This window comes from Pyrgilauda ruficollis, unplaced genomic scaffold (genome assembly GCF_017590135.1).
Source record: "Pyrgilauda ruficollis isolate IOZ18807 unplaced genomic scaffold, ASM1759013v1 scaffold57, whole genome shotgun sequence".
NCBI classification, from domain to species: Eukaryota; Metazoa; Chordata; class Aves; order Passeriformes; family Passeridae; genus Pyrgilauda; species Pyrgilauda ruficollis.
In genome coordinates this window covers 7,694,435-7,709,061 of record NW_024527377.1, presented here as the reverse complement: position 1 = coordinate 7,709,061, position 14,627 = coordinate 7,694,435, and the positions used below count along the sequence as shown (strand labels likewise).

At 68.4% G+C, this 14,627-nt stretch overlaps 2 protein-coding genes across 3 annotated transcripts; one reads left to right on the top strand and one right to left on the bottom strand.

Annotated features, from left to right (window-relative positions):
• Positions 1 to 1,904: 1,904 nt before the first annotated feature.
• On the top strand, positions 1,905 to 3,179 carry PRR7 (proline rich 7, synaptic). Of its 2 annotated transcripts, none has more exons than XM_041482052.1 (2): positions 1,905 to 2,418; positions 2,548 to 3,179. In XM_041482052.1, the coding sequence occupies exons 1-2, from the start codon at positions 2,115 to 2,117 to the stop codon at positions 2,934 to 2,936; spliced, it is 693 nt and encodes a 230-aa protein (XP_041337986.1). In that variant the 5' UTR covers positions 1,905 to 2,114; the 3' UTR covers positions 2,937 to 3,179. The 2 variants fall into 2 exon arrangements, with proteins under 2 accessions (XP_041337986.1, XP_041337985.1); XM_041482051.1 differs by having other exon boundaries at positions 2,521 to 3,179.
• A 151-nt stretch (positions 3,180 to 3,330) lies between these two features.
• DBN1 (drebrin 1) lies at positions 3,331 to 14,581 on the bottom strand. The gene is made up of 14 exons (XM_041481998.1): positions 14,359 to 14,581; positions 10,181 to 10,236; positions 9,968 to 10,080; positions 9,711 to 9,785; positions 9,487 to 9,633; positions 9,277 to 9,354; positions 9,039 to 9,190; positions 8,836 to 8,899; positions 8,652 to 8,711; positions 8,382 to 8,496; positions 5,882 to 6,031; positions 4,287 to 4,849; positions 4,107 to 4,209; positions 3,331 to 4,024 (listed from the first exon to the last, which is right to left on the bottom strand). The coding sequence occupies exons 1-14, from the start codon at positions 14,442 to 14,444 to the stop codon at positions 3,954 to 3,956; spliced, it is 1,833 nt and encodes a 610-aa protein (XP_041337932.1). The 5' UTR covers positions 14,445 to 14,581; the 3' UTR covers positions 3,331 to 3,953.
• Between the last annotated feature and the right edge of the window lie 46 nt (positions 14,582 to 14,627).

Below are 14,627 nucleotides of genomic sequence, written 5' to 3'. Positions count from 1 at the left end.
TGCGCTGTGAGGTCGGATCGCAGGAGGCGAGTTCCAGCAAGGTGAGTCGGGGCCGGAGCCAAGGGGGCCGGGGACCCGCGGCCACTGCGGCCCCGCTGGAGCGGGGTGGTCGGGCTGGCCGGACACCGGAGCCGCTGTGCCCAGCTGTGGTGGGAGTGGGCTGCCAGCAGCCGGACTGCCCAGGTCGTGCATCCCCTGGCCGGGATGGAGGAAGTCCTTCCGGCCGGCCCCCGGCAGAACAATGCGCCGTGTGTGCAGCCGCAGCGGGCGCCTGCCACCCTGCCCACGGGCAGGAAACGGCCGTGGGGTCACGGCCTGCGTGGGGCACCCACACCCATCGCCCACCCGCATCTGGCACATCTCCGCCCCAAAGCCACTCTGCCCCGCTCCTGGCACGGCCCCAGGGCGCAGCGAAGGGACGGCGGGGACTCGACCCCAAGCTCGGTGCAGTCCAAAGGAGCCAGAGGGGTGTCCCGTGGGGGCCACGACCACCGGCCTCAGTTACAGCAGGGAAGAGCTGGTGACAACCCCCCGATGGCAATGGCTGGGGGAGCCCTAGCTCAGGGACAATTGCCCAGGCCAGGCTGGCGAGGGGTCTGCTTGGGGGTATGGCACCCAAGGGAGCCGGGTGACCCCAGGACACCCCGTGCCATTTCGGTCCCTCGCTGTTGTGGGGGCCAGGCTGGCGCCCCTGCCCTGCAGAGCCACGCATCTCACTGCAGTGGCCAGGGGGGCTGTGGCAGGGGCTGTGCTGCCCTCCCCTGCCCGTGGCCCTGTGCTGGCCGTCACCCCGGGGAGCTCGCCGCTGTCACCCCTTGAGGAGGCTGGGGATGGCATTGCGGAAACGGGTGGCAGCACCCCCAGGGAACCTCCAGGGCGAGTGCAGGGCTACCGACCGCGGGAGCCTGTGGCACCACCCCACCGGGCATCACCCCACCCGCACCGGGAGCCGCTACCCGGGAATCCCCGGCCCCCACCCCGTGGGGCTCCCGCGGCCACCCCCGGGGATGCCCTGGCCCTCTCGCCACCGGCATCCCGCCGCCGTTCCCCAGGGGGGGGATTCCCTCGGCAGCACCGGTGCGCAGCCGGTAGCCCCCGAGCGGCGGCGGGTCCCGGGGCGGGGGGTGCGGGGAGCCCGCGGATCCCTCCCCGAGCCGAGGGCGGGGCGGGAGCCCGGGCGGGGAGGAGGAGGAGGAGGATGAGGAAGGGGTGCCGCGCCCGGCACGGGGAGCGGGGAGGTTCCCCGCCGGGGTGTCACCCTCTCCGCGGAGGCAGCGGGCAGGGATGCGACGCGGGCAGCGGGGCCCAGGCCCCGGCCCGGGGCTACCGGCGGGGCCCGGCTCGGCGGCCGCTCCGCTCTCCGCCCGGCATGAGTGTCTCCAGCCCGGCCCCGCTCCTCCCCCAGCCCGCACGTCCTCGGCAGCCCCGCTCCCCCCGCACGCCCCAGCTGCGAACGCCCCCGGTCCGCGGCGCCGCCAGCCCGCCCTGCACCGCTTCCCGGTGTTCCCCCGGCCGTCATCCCGGGGCTGACCCACGGCCCTTCCCGCACGGTACCTCTCCTCCCCGGGGATGCCCAGGCTGCCGGCGCGAAGCCTGTTGCAGCCGATGTGGCAAGCGCTGCCCGAACCGAGCTGGCCTCAGCCAGGGCACCCCCTCCCCAAAAACCCACATCCCGGCGCTGCCTCAGCCCACGCGTTTGTCTGCGTGATGGAGCAGCCCCCGCTGCTCGCCGGAGCGTGGTCAGGGCCCCCGGCTCCTTCCTTCCCCATCGTTTCTTCCTTCCGCCGGGCTCGGCCCTCCGGCCCCGCCGGCTCCCTCGTCCCCGGTGGCCCTGCCGCGATCCCTTGCGCCGGCCCCCCGCCCCGCCGCCCGCCCGGCGCACCCAGGCCTGACCCACCCGCTCCAGCCCCCCCCAGCTCCATGGCGAGGACGGACCCCTGACGGCAGGCTCGCCCGCGGGCCAGAGGAAACGCGCCGGGCACGGCCCGGGGAGATGCCCTCGGCGGCCCTGACAGCATCGGGTCCTCCCTGACCCTGCCGCCGCCCTGAGCATCCCGTCCCCCATCCCGAGGGCAGGGAGAGGCGGGGGCCTCCCCCCGGGGCCGGCTGCCAAGATGGTGATGTCCCAGGGCACCTACACCTTCCTCACCTGCTTCGCGGGCTTCTGGCTCATCTGGGGCCTCATCGTGCTGCTGTGCTGCTTCTGCAGCTACCTGCGGCGGCGGGTGAAGCGGCAGCAGGAGGAGCGGCTGCGGGAGCAGAGCCTGCGCGCGCTGGAGATGGAGCCACTGCACTACGAGGGTTACGGGGGCAGCCCCCCCGGCATCGCCATTCCCCACCGCCTCCGCCTCGACCCCCACCATCACCATCATCACCCCCACCACATCCCACCCCCCCGGCCCTGGAGCTGCCGGCACGGTAAGGAGCAGGGAGGGGCTCTCGCATCCCCGGAGCACGTGCCTCCCCCTGTTTTGGGGGGGATACGACGTGAGAGCCGGAGCGCAGCGCTGACGGCAGCAGGGGTCCGGGGGGGGCTTTGCCTTGCAGAGTCAGACCTGTCAAAGCCGCCGTGCTATGAGGAGGCGCTGCTGATGGCGGAGCCCCCCCCGCCATACAGCGAGGTGCTGATGGACACGCGGGGGCTCTACCGCAAAATCAACGCCCCTTTCCTGAGCCATGAGCGGCTGGAGAAGCAGGAGCAGCCTCCCAGCTACAAACCCCTTTTCCTGGACGCCGGCTACGGTTCAGCGCTGCACCTGCCCCGCTCAGCCAGCCCCGGCCCTGCCTGCCCGGACCTCTACCTGCAGCAGGAGTGCTCCCCACGCATGTTTCCCAGCTGGACGGACTCGGAGCTCAGCAGCAGGGACACCTACGAGACGGGACCCTGGCACCTCCCGGTCTCCATGCCCCTCTTCGGCAGGACTACCGCTGTCTAACGGCGGCCACGGGGGATGCCCGGACCTTGCCATGCACCTGGGGGGTGGGGGGGGTTTCGGTTGCTCGTGTCACCCCAGGGACACCCGCCCCGGCGCGGGCCATCGCCGCCGGCGCGGAAGGGGCTGGTTCCCCGTCTGGCCCCCGCCGGCCCCCCCATGGCCGGGGGCGCTGGGGACCCGGACTCTGCTCTGTTTCTTAAATTTTTTGTTTGTTACAGTTTGAGAATAAAAGTTTGTGGCTCGGGTTTGCCTCCTGGCGGGCTGGCATGGTGGGACCGCCCCCTCCCCAAGGCAGCCGTAGCCCCCCAGTCCCAGCCCTCCCTGCCGCCCCAGCAGGCTGCAGCCCCCGTGGGAGACGCTTTATTTATTAACAGACATGAGCACACCGCCGGTACAGAACTTGTGCTTTCCAAAAAGTTTCCGGGGGGAATGGGGGGAGAGGGGCCAAGCAGGGGCCAAGCAGGGGAGGACAGGGCTCCCAGCAAAGAAGGAGTGGGGAAGGGGTAAAAGCCCCCACATCAGCTCCCTGCCGGGGTTTGGGTGGGGGGACGCCGCTGGCTGCAGCCTTGCCTCGGTCGGGTCACTTTATTGCCATATTCATTTATTATTATTATTATTATTCCTTTTTTTTTTTTTTTTTCTTTGAACTCGTGCAAAGTACTGGGGGGGCTCCCGGGGGGGCACGAAGAGAACGAGGACCCTGTCCCACAGCCGGGCAGGGGATGCGAGCGTGTGTCGTCCCCCCCAAAGGGGCGCTGGGGTATCGGGGGGGGGGAGGGCTGCTAAAGGAGGGCTGGGGGGCTGACACGGCTCCTACCGACAACTTAAAAAAGAGAGGAGGAGAAGGGGGGGCTGTAAAAGGTGCCCCGGGGCGGGGCTGCAGCGGGGCGGCCGCCACCTGGAGGCCTCATCCTGCGGGGCCCCAGAGGGGCGAGGGGGGCCCGGCCCCCGGCTGCAGCCCCCTCGTGCCCCGCGCCGGCCGGGGCGGGCTGCCTGTGCCGGCAGCGGGGCCTGCGCTTACAGGGCCCCCCCAAAGCTCTCCTCTTCCTCGGGCAGAGGGTCTGCATCCCAGCACGTGATGTCGATCTCTGGAGGACAGGGAGAGGGGTCAGGATGGCTTGGGGTGCCCCAGAGAGGGACAGACTCCCCCTCCTCACTGTCCTCACTCACCTGGGGGCTTGTTGTAGAAGACGGGCTGGGGGGCTTTGGCCGACAGCTCCTCGGTGGGGGGCACCTCCTCCTCCTGGGACTGGCTGAAGTAGCCCTCGCTGGCCTGGGGGTGGGGGCAGGTTGTCAGGACCCCCCCAGTCCCCCATCACCCCCTGACCTCTCCCCACAAGTAATGCTCACCTGCTCCCCACGACCCGGTGTCCCATCCTTGGGGGCCATCTCCCCATTAGTGATGGGGGGCGTCTCTCGGCCCGGGGTGTCTTCCTGGGGCGTGTGCTGGCAGCCCAGATCCTGGGACTGGGGGTCCCCCTCACCAGCTGCCTCTTCCTCATCCTCATCCTCCTGCTCCGCATCGCAGAAGGTGGCAGGGGGCTCAGGCAGCTCATCCAGGCTCAGCAGGGCCCCCTCCTCGGGCAGCATGGCCGGGGGTGTCTCGGGGACAGGGGCAGCAGGCAGGGGCCAGGCAGCTGGGGGAGTCACCCCGTCGCTCTGCCACAGGTCGATGAGGCTCTCAGGGTTGGGGGCTTCCCCAGTTTGGGGCTCGTCAGCCACGGGTGGCAGGGAGGGCTCGGTGGGCTCCAGGGTCACCAGGTCCCCCAGGGCATCACCCCCCGCTGTCCACACTGGCCTGGGACTGGGCTCATCCCCAGGGGGCTCGATGGCCTTGTCCTCGGGCCCTGGGAAGGGCCAGTGCTGCTCGGGCGTGGCTGGCCCGGGCTCCTGTGCGCTGGGGCTGGGGGACTCTGAAAGGAGGGGACAGGAGTCAGTGGGGACAGACAACCTCATCCAGGGCTGGGGGTCACCCGGGGACAGGGATGCAGCTCAGGGGGATTTGGAGTCCTTTGGACTGGGCACAGTATGGGGAATGCTGCAAGGATGGGTGGGGGTGGCTGGGCAGGGAGGGGATTGTGGCATGCACTGGGGAGTGAGGGGACATAGGGAGGGACAAGGTGATCCCCTGGGGAGTGGCAGGGAGGCAGAAAGGGCTGTGGAGGGAACGGGAGAGGTGCCCTGAGAAGATGCAGAAGGAAAAGCTGGGATGCCAAAGCACCAGAGGATGCCAAGGCGCCAGTGGGGACGCAGCAGGGACACACGGCGACAGCAGCAGAGCTGGCTGGGGTGCCCTGGGGACACAGTGGGGCAGAGGGGACATACAGAGGGATTCAGCAGCCCTGGATAGGACGTGCAGCAGGACGGCGCAGATTGGGCAGCATCACACTGGGGGCCCCAGCAGAGGCAGCAGGGCTGCACTGGGGGTGCAGCAGGGAGGGCCGGCAGGTACAGAGCAGGGGGATTGCACTGGAGATGGGGGATGCATGGCATGGGGTGCAGCAGAGACAGCAGGGATGCACTGGCATTAGAAAATGCACTGGAGGCAGCAGGGGTACAGCAATGACGGTGGGGCTGCACTGGGGGATGCAGCAGAGACGGCGGGGATGCAGCGGCACGGAGCAGCAGGTACGGCGGGGATGTGCTGGGGGACACAGCACAGGCAGGCAGGATACGCCGAGGGATGCACACGGGGCAGCACGGATGCACTGAGCCATGCAAGGGCAGCTGGGGGGGCTGCAGCACAGCCGGGGGGGCTGCAGCGGGGATGCGCTGTGGGACACAGCTCAGGCAGGCGGGATACGCCGAGGGATGCGGATGGGACAGCACGGATGCACTGAGCCATGCAAGCGCGGCTGGCGGGGCTGCAGCAGAGCCCAGGGGCTGCACTGGGGATGCACCCGGCAGCCCTGGGCAGGGGGAGGCAGCGCCAGCCCTGCGCCCACCTTTGGGCGTTGCCGGCGTCTGGTCCGCGGGCGCGTATTCCCCCGGGGTGCCCGGGGTGCCCGGGGTGCCCAGCGGCGTGGCGGCCGGGCTGGGCTCGCAGGGGCTGCAGCCCGCTGCCGAGGCCTTGCGGAAGGCGTCCGACTGGCTGCCTGCAGACAAGGGAGAGGCGGTGGCGTGGGGGGGCTGCCCACACTGAGGGGGGCACCAGAACCCCACACTGCTCCTGCCCCGCACCGAGGCAGCTGTGCGCTGCCAAGGGCACATCGCTGTGTGCCTGCCACCACCTCGTCCCCTCCTGGGTGGTGGGGTGGAGGCTTCCACGGGTGCAGCAACCATCGTGTCCCTTCCAGGTGTCCCCAGCACCCCCATGAGTTTCAGCCCCCCATATCTACTGGGCAAGGGGACAGGCAGCCCCACACCTGCTGTGGTGCACACTGGCTCTGCCCACGCGTCACTCAGCTGTGCCCTGGCACAGCCTTTGTGGGCACAGCTCCATGCCCTGTCAGTTGTGTCTGTGGGGGCACAGCCCCACATGGCCCCTGGAACCACCTGGCCCCTTCTGCCCCATTGGCACAGCCCCACACATTCCTGGGCACAGCCTTTTCCATTCCACACTGTTTTGTGGACAGTCTTGCAGTCTTGTCCATGGCACAGCTGTTCCACCCCCTTCTGCCCCACTGGCACAGCCTCACATGATCCTGGGCACAGCCTTTTCCACACTGCCTAATGCTGCCCCACGGGCAGACCTGCATGGTCCAGGGCAGCAGAGATGTCCCTTTCCCTTCTGCCCCATCAGCACGTGATTCTGGCAGAGCATTTTCCACGCTGCCTGACCCTGCTCCACGGGCACAGTCCTGCATGATCCAGGGCACAGCTGTCCTATCCACTGCTGCCCCACGGGCAGAGCCTGCCCTGTGCCCGCTCTACCCCATGGGCACAGTCTATCCCATCCCACTGTGGACCATCACCTCCCCAGGCACAGCTCTACCCTGTCCCCATCTGACCCATGGGCACAGCCTGCCCTATGTCCCCCCTCCCAGGGGCACAGGGACCAGCATGGGGTCAGCCCCAGCAGGGGCACGGTCCCCCCTAAGTGCCCGTCCCCTTCAGGGTGCCTGTCCCCCTCGGGGTGCCCGTGCTGCCTCCGCTGGTGGTCCGGTGTGCCGTGGGGCTGGGTGGGCTGTGGGGCAGCTGCCCATGGCTCGACCCCCGGAGCTGCGCCCAGGAGCTCCCAGCTACCTACATGGGAAGAAAGAGGAGAGATTTGGAGTGCGGTGGCAGGAGATATAGGGGAAGGGGGTCCGTGGGGGGGAGGAGGAGGAGGAGGAGGAAGAAGGTGGCCCACTGTCAGCTGTCTTTATGAAAGGACAGTGCAGACGACCTGTGAGAGAAAGACAGACAGACAGACGGACGGACGGAGAGAGAGAGAGAGCAAAGAGATGGGTCAGTCCCTGCTCAGCGCAGTCGTGGTGGGGCTGGAGCACCAGGGCACTGGGATGGGAGCACAGCAGGGTGGAAGGCAACATGGAGGGAGAATGGCAGGACAAGAGGATGGAAAGGCAGCAGGACAGAAGGACGTGAGGCAGCACTGCCTGGCCAGGTGGGGAGAGAGGCCAGGACGCGGCTGTGGGACCAACTATCTGCTCAGCCACAGCACAGCCCCACAGCGTGAATCCGTGGCACAACCCACGGCACGGCCAGAACACACAGCCCACAGCACTGCCCCGAGGCACAGCACCACGGCACACCCCCACAGCACATCCCCACGGCACAGCCCATGGCACAACCCATGGCACACCACACAAGAACACAGGTCACAGGCTCCCTCCCAGCACAGCTCACGGCACAGCCCCCCAGCACAGCACCATGACACGGCCCCATGGCTGGAGACACCCACCAGTCCTTCCCTAGACTCACAAAAAGAGTCCCAGCACTGGACCCCAGGCTGTGGGGCAGCCCAGCTTCTCCATGAGGCATTCCTTGCCAGCTGGCAGCATGCTGAGTGCCCCACATGTGCCTCACTCTCTCCTGCCCCTTTTAGCTGTCACCATGGGATGTATTCCCAAGCCATCCCTGGACCTCCAGCTGCCCACCTGTATGCACCAGCCATGCTTCCAGCTTGGCTGCGGGCACAGTGCTGTGACAGGTGAGTGGACAGCACCAGCAGGGAGCAGGGTGAGCCCCGTTTTGCTGAAGACAACTTGACATCCAGCCCCTGACAAGCTGCCCCAGCTGCAGGGGCCACGTGAGGTGCAGTGGCAGTGGCGGTGATGGTGGCAGTGATGGTGGCACAGCAGAGCAGGATGTCCCCTGCCATCCTCATGCCCTTGGCACGCAGAATCACAGTGCCAGAGATGGCAGAGGGTACACCCCCTCCCCACATTGCATCCCGGTCTTTCCATATCCCACTGCAATCCTTTGAGCTGTGACACTGCACTCACCTGTGCCCTGGTGTCCTGGTGCCCACCCCCGTGCCCAGAAACCCCCACAGCCCCTCACCTGTCCTGTGGCTGCCTGGTGAGACAGCATCGCTGCTGCCCGATGCCACCCGCTCCTGCTGCTTGAAGAAGTCCCGGGGGTTGTCAGGCCGCTGAGCGATGATGGCAGCAGCCTCCTGTGGGGACGGGGGAGGCTGAGCCCCACTGCCCCGGGGGTGTGGGGCTGTGGGACCACATTCCATGAATCCCACAGCTCCATTCCCATCTAGCTGTGGGCACTGCTGCACGGGGAGTGAGGACCAGCCCCGGGCATGGCCATCACCACACTCACCTCCACCTCTGACTCCGATTTCCTAAACTGCTGCCTGTCGTCCTCCTCTTGCTGGTCCCCCTGGGAAGAGACGCAGCATCACCCCCCAGCCCCGGGCACCCAGCTGGGGAAAGCCCTTCCCTGGGGGTAATGCCAGGGGCAGCCGTGGGTCTGATCCTGGCACCAGTCCCACCGTGGCACTCACAAAGATGGACTGCTCCTTCAGGCGCTGCCGGGCCTCCTCCGCCTCCAAGCTCTGCTGCTTCCTCCTGCAAGGGGAAATGGGAAAGGCGCTGGGCATCGGCTCCTGCTGGTCCCTGCCCCAACCCCACCCTGCCAGGGACACCCATGTGCCCACCCAGCCGCTCACAGCACCTGTACCCACATCCCACCCGACCCCAGTCGTGCCTGTGCTCCTCGATCTGCTCCTCGCGCTCCCGGTAGCGCCGTTCCCGCTCCTCCTGCTCCAGCCGCTCCTGCTCCATCCGCTCCTGCTCGAACCGCAGCCGGGCATCCAGCGCCTTTTTCCGCTCTTCCTCCTTACGCAATTCCTCCTCTTTCTGGTGTGGGGGGGATCAGTGAGGGGGTTGCCCATCAGCCAGCCAGCAGCTCACCCCTCTCCCTGGGGTGTCCCTCCGTAACCCACCTTGGCCTGTTCCCAGAACTGCTCCCGGTTGAGCCGCTTCATCTCCACGGTGGCGTCGGTTTTCTGGTAGGTGGTGCCCTGGGATGGAGGAGAGGTGAGGGGTGGAGATGCTGGGATCAGCGAGGTGGGTAACAGTGAGGGGCACACGGGTGAGGGGCTGCGGCACACAGGAGCCCTGCCAGCATCCCCAGGCTGCCATGGGGAGGTTACCACGGGCTCGGCGTTCTCGTCCTCGCGCAGCCGCAGGCGGTGCAGCACCGGGCTGGAGACACGGGCCAGCCCGTTGGAGAGCCGCTGCCCGATGGCCCCGGGGTCAATGTCCTCCACGCTGCTGGCATTGACAATGACATCCACACCCTGCGGGGGTGCAAGCAGCCATCAGGGCTCAGCATCAGTGCCCTGACAACATCTTCCCCGTCCCCAGTGTCACGCACCTGGAAGAACTCTGCAATCTTGGCTACGTGGCTGGCACAGGCGCATTTGCGGGCGTCCGGCACGTCCTCACCCACCTGTGGCAGCCAGGGAGGGACTGAGCTGAGAGAGGCAGCAGGATGACCCCCACCCCACTGACCTCAGCTGGGCAGCAGAACTGTGGGGCACCCACAGCCCCTGGCCACTGCCAGCTCCCTCACACCCAACCACATCCCTGTGGGCACAGCACAGTCCCCCTCAGCATGGCCCCCAGACTCACCCAGTTGACGAGGACATATTTGGGGAGCACGGCCTGGGGGTCCTTGACGCTGCAGAAGCCATACATCACCTTCTGAATCTCAAAGTGGCCGGAAAGCTCCAGCAAACCTCCACCTAGCACAGCACCATCAGCCCACGTGCACCCAGCACCAGGAATGGGTGACAGGGAAAACACCAGCACAGGCTAGCCGGCGGAGGGGACAGAGGACCTTACCTCCTGATGCTGCCAGCTTCAGGTCATCAGAGCCATCCTCGTATGTGTAGAGGGCCCTGGGGAGACACCATGGGTCAGCCAAAGCCAGGAGGAGCTGGGGCAGCCCCCAACCTCCCCATCCTGCTTACACTGATGTCAGGACATGTGCTGGGGTCTGGCTGCTTGTGCCAAAACTAGCACACAGTCACAGCAACCCTTGTCCATCAACAGCACCAAGAGCAAGACTGCCAGGCAAGGCAGACAGGTTGTGGGGCAGGGCCTATTCCCCAACCCTTAGTGGCAGCTGTGGGGAAGGGTCCCAAGTTTGGGGACAGAATAGTCACTTGGGCACAGGGACCCACCGACTGCTGTGCTGCAAGCCAACACAGTCTCACAGTAACTTGCTGGCCCATCCCTGTCCCCTCACGACCCTTCCAGCTACTGACCAGGTTTGGGGACAACCCTGTGCCCCAGCAAGGACCCAGGCCCACTCACGTGCCTGGCTGCGTGAGCCACCAGCCCAGCAGGCACCAGGCTGGGGGAGGACGCCGGAGCACCAGCAGCAGCAAATCAATGAGCCGCCAGAGTGTGATGGGGCCGTCATGGAGACTGTTCCTTGGAAACCATTCCCAGCTGATGGGAAACCCCCTGTCGCTCCCACCGTGCCCTGGCCAGCCCCTCTGGGGGCTCCGCGGGGACCCCCACCAGCCAGCACCTCCCCAGAGGCACACAGCCAGCCATGGAGGGGGGACCACGCATGCCAAATCGGTCCAGGGCGGGTGGGCGAGGGGATGGATGTCGCTAGGCAACCAGCATCCTCCATCACCATGGCAACCCCCCCCAGCCCAGCTGGGATGCAGCTCGCCCCGATGACGAGGTGATTAGTGGAGGGGAGCGGGGGAGGCAGGCAGGCAGTGGGGACCTGCGGGGCCTGGCAGGCACCCAAACCTGCCTGCCACCGTCACGCGCTGCACCCGGAAAGCCAGGGCCGCCCGTGCTGGATCCCCCACAGCCCTGCTCCGCCGCGGGTGGGCGGCTCTGCCGATCGGCATTCGCCTGGTGGTGCCCGCATGGCGCTTCTCAGAGCCCCAAAATCCCCGCTGTGCCGAGCAAAGCCGTCCTCACTCGAGCCTGCAGCTTCAATCCACAGCCTGGGGAACGGGAATCGAGGGTCCCTACGGGCACAGCCACCCCCTAAACAGGGCCGTGGCTGGAGCTGAAAAGCAAGGGGAAGGCAGGCAGGTGCCTAAGAGGGAGAGGGCCTCCCTCTGCCTCCAGCACCCGCCGCCCCCCAAGCCCCTGGCAGGGAGCCGCAGATAATTGCACCAACAAGATTGACTTTAATCCGCACATCCCGATCCCGCTAATCGGCCGCCCCAGCCGGCGCCAGCTTCCAGGCCTGGAACAGCTGCAAAGTGCTGCCTGAGATGGCTGTGACAGGGAAGGGTGGCAAATGCAGCCCCTGATCCCCCCGGAATGGAGGAGGACGGCAGCAGTTTGGGGGAGCCCAGGGCAGCGAGCTGGAAGCTGGCAGGGTGGGATGCAGCTGGCAGCAGGCAGGAGAAAAGAAGTAGGGCAGAGCCACAGCATCACTGCCTGGGGAGCCTGTGGGTGCTGGGGGCACCCACTGCCTGCTTTCCTTTCCCAGAACCCTGCCGTGCCGGGTGGTATCTGGGCACAAGGCTGCTGCCTGCACCCGGGGGTGCTCCCAGGGCAGATGGGGCTTGCTGTGGACACAGCTCAGCAGCACAGCCTGACTCCATGCCAGGATGGAGGTTTCCATTCCAGGAGACAGGGAAGCCGTGCTGGGGCCTGTAGCATCCCCAGGGGTACCCCCAGGGACCCACAGCCCAACAGCACCACCACAATCCCTGGCAGTGGGGACCAGCTGTGTCACAGCGGGTGCTGTCAGCATCATGCACTGCTTACCCCGCTTCCATGGGCTTTAATCCCTCCACCCCACCCATACAGCCCTTTCCCACCCCCGGGCTCCAGGTATGTGGGTCACCCGTGGGTGGAGATGCCCCGTGCAGCCCAAGGGGCGGGCTCCTGCAGCCGGGGGGCTCCACTGAGGATCCCCATCACCCCAACCGAAGCGATCGCAGCCCCGCTGCCCTCGCATGGCCCCGCTGCTCACCGGAGTAGGCAGAGCAGCATCCTCGGGAGTCAGAACGGGGCTCCCGCGGCAGCCCACCCCCCATGCCATGGCCAGGGAGGGGTCACATCGCCCCAGCCTCCCGCCCCAGCCCCGGCACATGTGTTTCCAATGTGGCTGGGAGCTCCAGGGAGTCGGCGTGCTCAGAAAGCAGCACCAAATTCCTTTCCGATCGAGTAATGGGCCCCAGCAGCCTTCGCGGGGCCGGGCAGGGGGAGGGGATGCTCGGACCCTCCAGGACCGGGCTGGAGCAGGGGAAATCCCAGACTAAACAGAGGGATCCCGGCCGGGCCTTAGCGTGGCATTCCCTCGTACCGGCCCAGGGCCAGGCTCTGGCACAGTGTCCTCCCAGTCAGCCCCCTGGCTCAGCCAGGCTGGGCCCTCCTCCCCGTGGGACTGCCCCCATCACCTTGCCCGATGCAGCCCCACCAGCATCACCCCTCATCCCGCACCCCGGCAGAGGGGATGCTGTTCCCGCGGGCGCTGAGCGCCAGGTATTCCGGTGACAATGGCATGGGGTGGCCGGGCACGATGGAGCGGCTGGGGACGATGAAGCGAAGTCAGCCCCGCGGATGGGGACGGTAGGGGATCACTGCCTGGCCGGGATCAGCGTTGGAGGTGTGTGTGGGGGAGCCGCCACCGGCACTCGCCTTCCCGGGAACCGATTCTGCTGCTCTCAGCAGCTTTGGCAGGGACGGCTCCTTTGCAGCGGATGCCGGGAAGCGAGATGTACCCAGGGCTGACAGCTGCCGCCTGGCCGGCAACACACACGGCGCTTGCCCACAGCGCCCCTGGGCTGACCGCGGGACTGCGGGGCCCTCCGGAGACCCCCGGGGTCTGGCGGGGACCTGGACCTGCCCAGGCCCGCACAGTCCTGTCCTGAGAGCAGGGACCTGGTCTGAGGTAGACGTCTGACCGGCTGGGCTGTGGGTGCAGCCCAGCTGGGAGGTGGGAGTCCCCGGATGGGTGGTGGGTGTATCCCGGAGGGGCGGCCGATGCCCCCGGCTGGATGGTGGGCGCACAGTAGCTCCCCTTCGTCCGCCCCCCACCAAAAGCATCACTCACAGCATGCACCCAGCGCTGTCCAGCGCCCCGGCTCTGCCCAGCGAGATGCGCCCCAGCGTGCCGGCAGCGTTCCCAGACAGCATGCCAGAGGCACCCTGGAGGGCAGGGAGGGGATCGCGGGGCAGATGGCCCCAGCCAGCCTCCCGGCGCCCGGCTGGGCTGGGAGATGCGGGTGGGCTGGCAGAGGGTGATGCTCCCTGCAGCGGGCCTGGATCCAGCCGGCCTCGACACCGGGTGCCCCGCGGGCAGCGAGAGGAGCCGGGGGTCCCAGCGGAGAGAGCCACTCCCCTCCCCGATTCAACAGCAACCCCAGCCCGGCGGGGCAACCCCGGGCCGACACACCACGACCCCCCAGGGATGTGGCAGCCCAGGAGCTTGGGGGAATCTGAGGGTAGCGGGAGCGGCATGAGATGCTCGGTGCCCCCGCGGCTTCAGGCCTCGATCCGCCGGGCAGCGGGGCCGCCGCTGCCGGGATCCCGGAGGAGCCGGTCAGGAGCAGGACCGGTCGGGAGCGGGGCCGGGCTGCGGGCGCCCCGATCCCCTCCCCATCCCCCGTTCCCCGGGCGCCCCTGCCCGCGGCTCCTGCTCCAGACAATGGCGAGGAACCGGTGCCGGGCCCAGCAGCGGGGAGCCCCACGGGGCCCTCCCCGCCGTGCGCGAATTCCCCCGCTCCCCGCTCTCGCTGCCCGGCTGGGGGTCGCACCGGGCCGTGCCGGGGAGTCCCGGCGCTCGCACGTGCCGGCCCGGCGCAGACAAAGCGGGGACCGCGCCCGGCCCGGTGCGGCGGGCAGGTGCGGGCACCGGGGGCGGCGAGCCGGGCACACCCCCCGCCGCCCCGCCCGCCTTTGTGTGCCGGGGCTCCCGGGGACGGCGGGGGGCGCAGCTCGGGGCGCGGCCGGTGTTACCGGGCGGCTCCGTGCACAAAGGGCGGCGGCGGCGGCGGGGACAAAGGGGCGGCGGCGGCGGCGGGCGCGCTCACCAGTCGGTGGGGCTGTCCTCGCCGATCACGTCCTGGTAGGAGGCGAGCAGCTCCAGGCGGTGCGCCGCGAAGCCGACGCCAGCCATGGCGGGGCCGGGATGCTGCCGGGGGACCGGAGGGACCGGCCGCCTGCCCGCCTCCGAGACACTGCCGCAGCGGCCGGGCGGAGGGGCGAGCGGCGGGGAGGCTCCGCCCGCCGCCGCGCCCGGTCCTAGCGCCGCGAACGGCGGCCCCCCTCCCCTCCCCTCCGCCCCCCCGCCAGGCCCCCG

Excerpts from the sequence above, each read along its gene's own strand:
- DBN1 (XM_041481998.1), bottom strand. The coding sequence starts at position 14,444 with ATGGCTGGCGTCGGCTTCGCGGCGCACCGCCTGGAGCTGCTCGCCTCC. Across the intron at positions 8,712-8,835 it reads TGAAGGAGCAGTCCATCTTT|GGGGACCAGCAAGAGGAGGA; the intron begins GTGAGTGCCACG and ends GTCTCTTCCCAG. Across the intron at positions 4,025-4,106 it reads CTTCTACAACAAGCCCCCAG|AGATCGACATCACGTGCTGG; the intron begins GTGAGTGAGGAC and ends CCTGTCCTCCAG.
- PRR7 (XM_041482051.1), top strand. The coding sequence starts at position 2,115 with ATGGTGATGTCCCAGGGCACCTACACCTTCCTCACCTGCTTCGCGGGC. Across the intron at positions 2,419-2,520 it reads GCCCTGGAGCTGCCGGCACG|GGGTCCGGGGGGGGCTTTGC; the intron begins GTAAGGAGCAGG and ends TGACGGCAGCAG.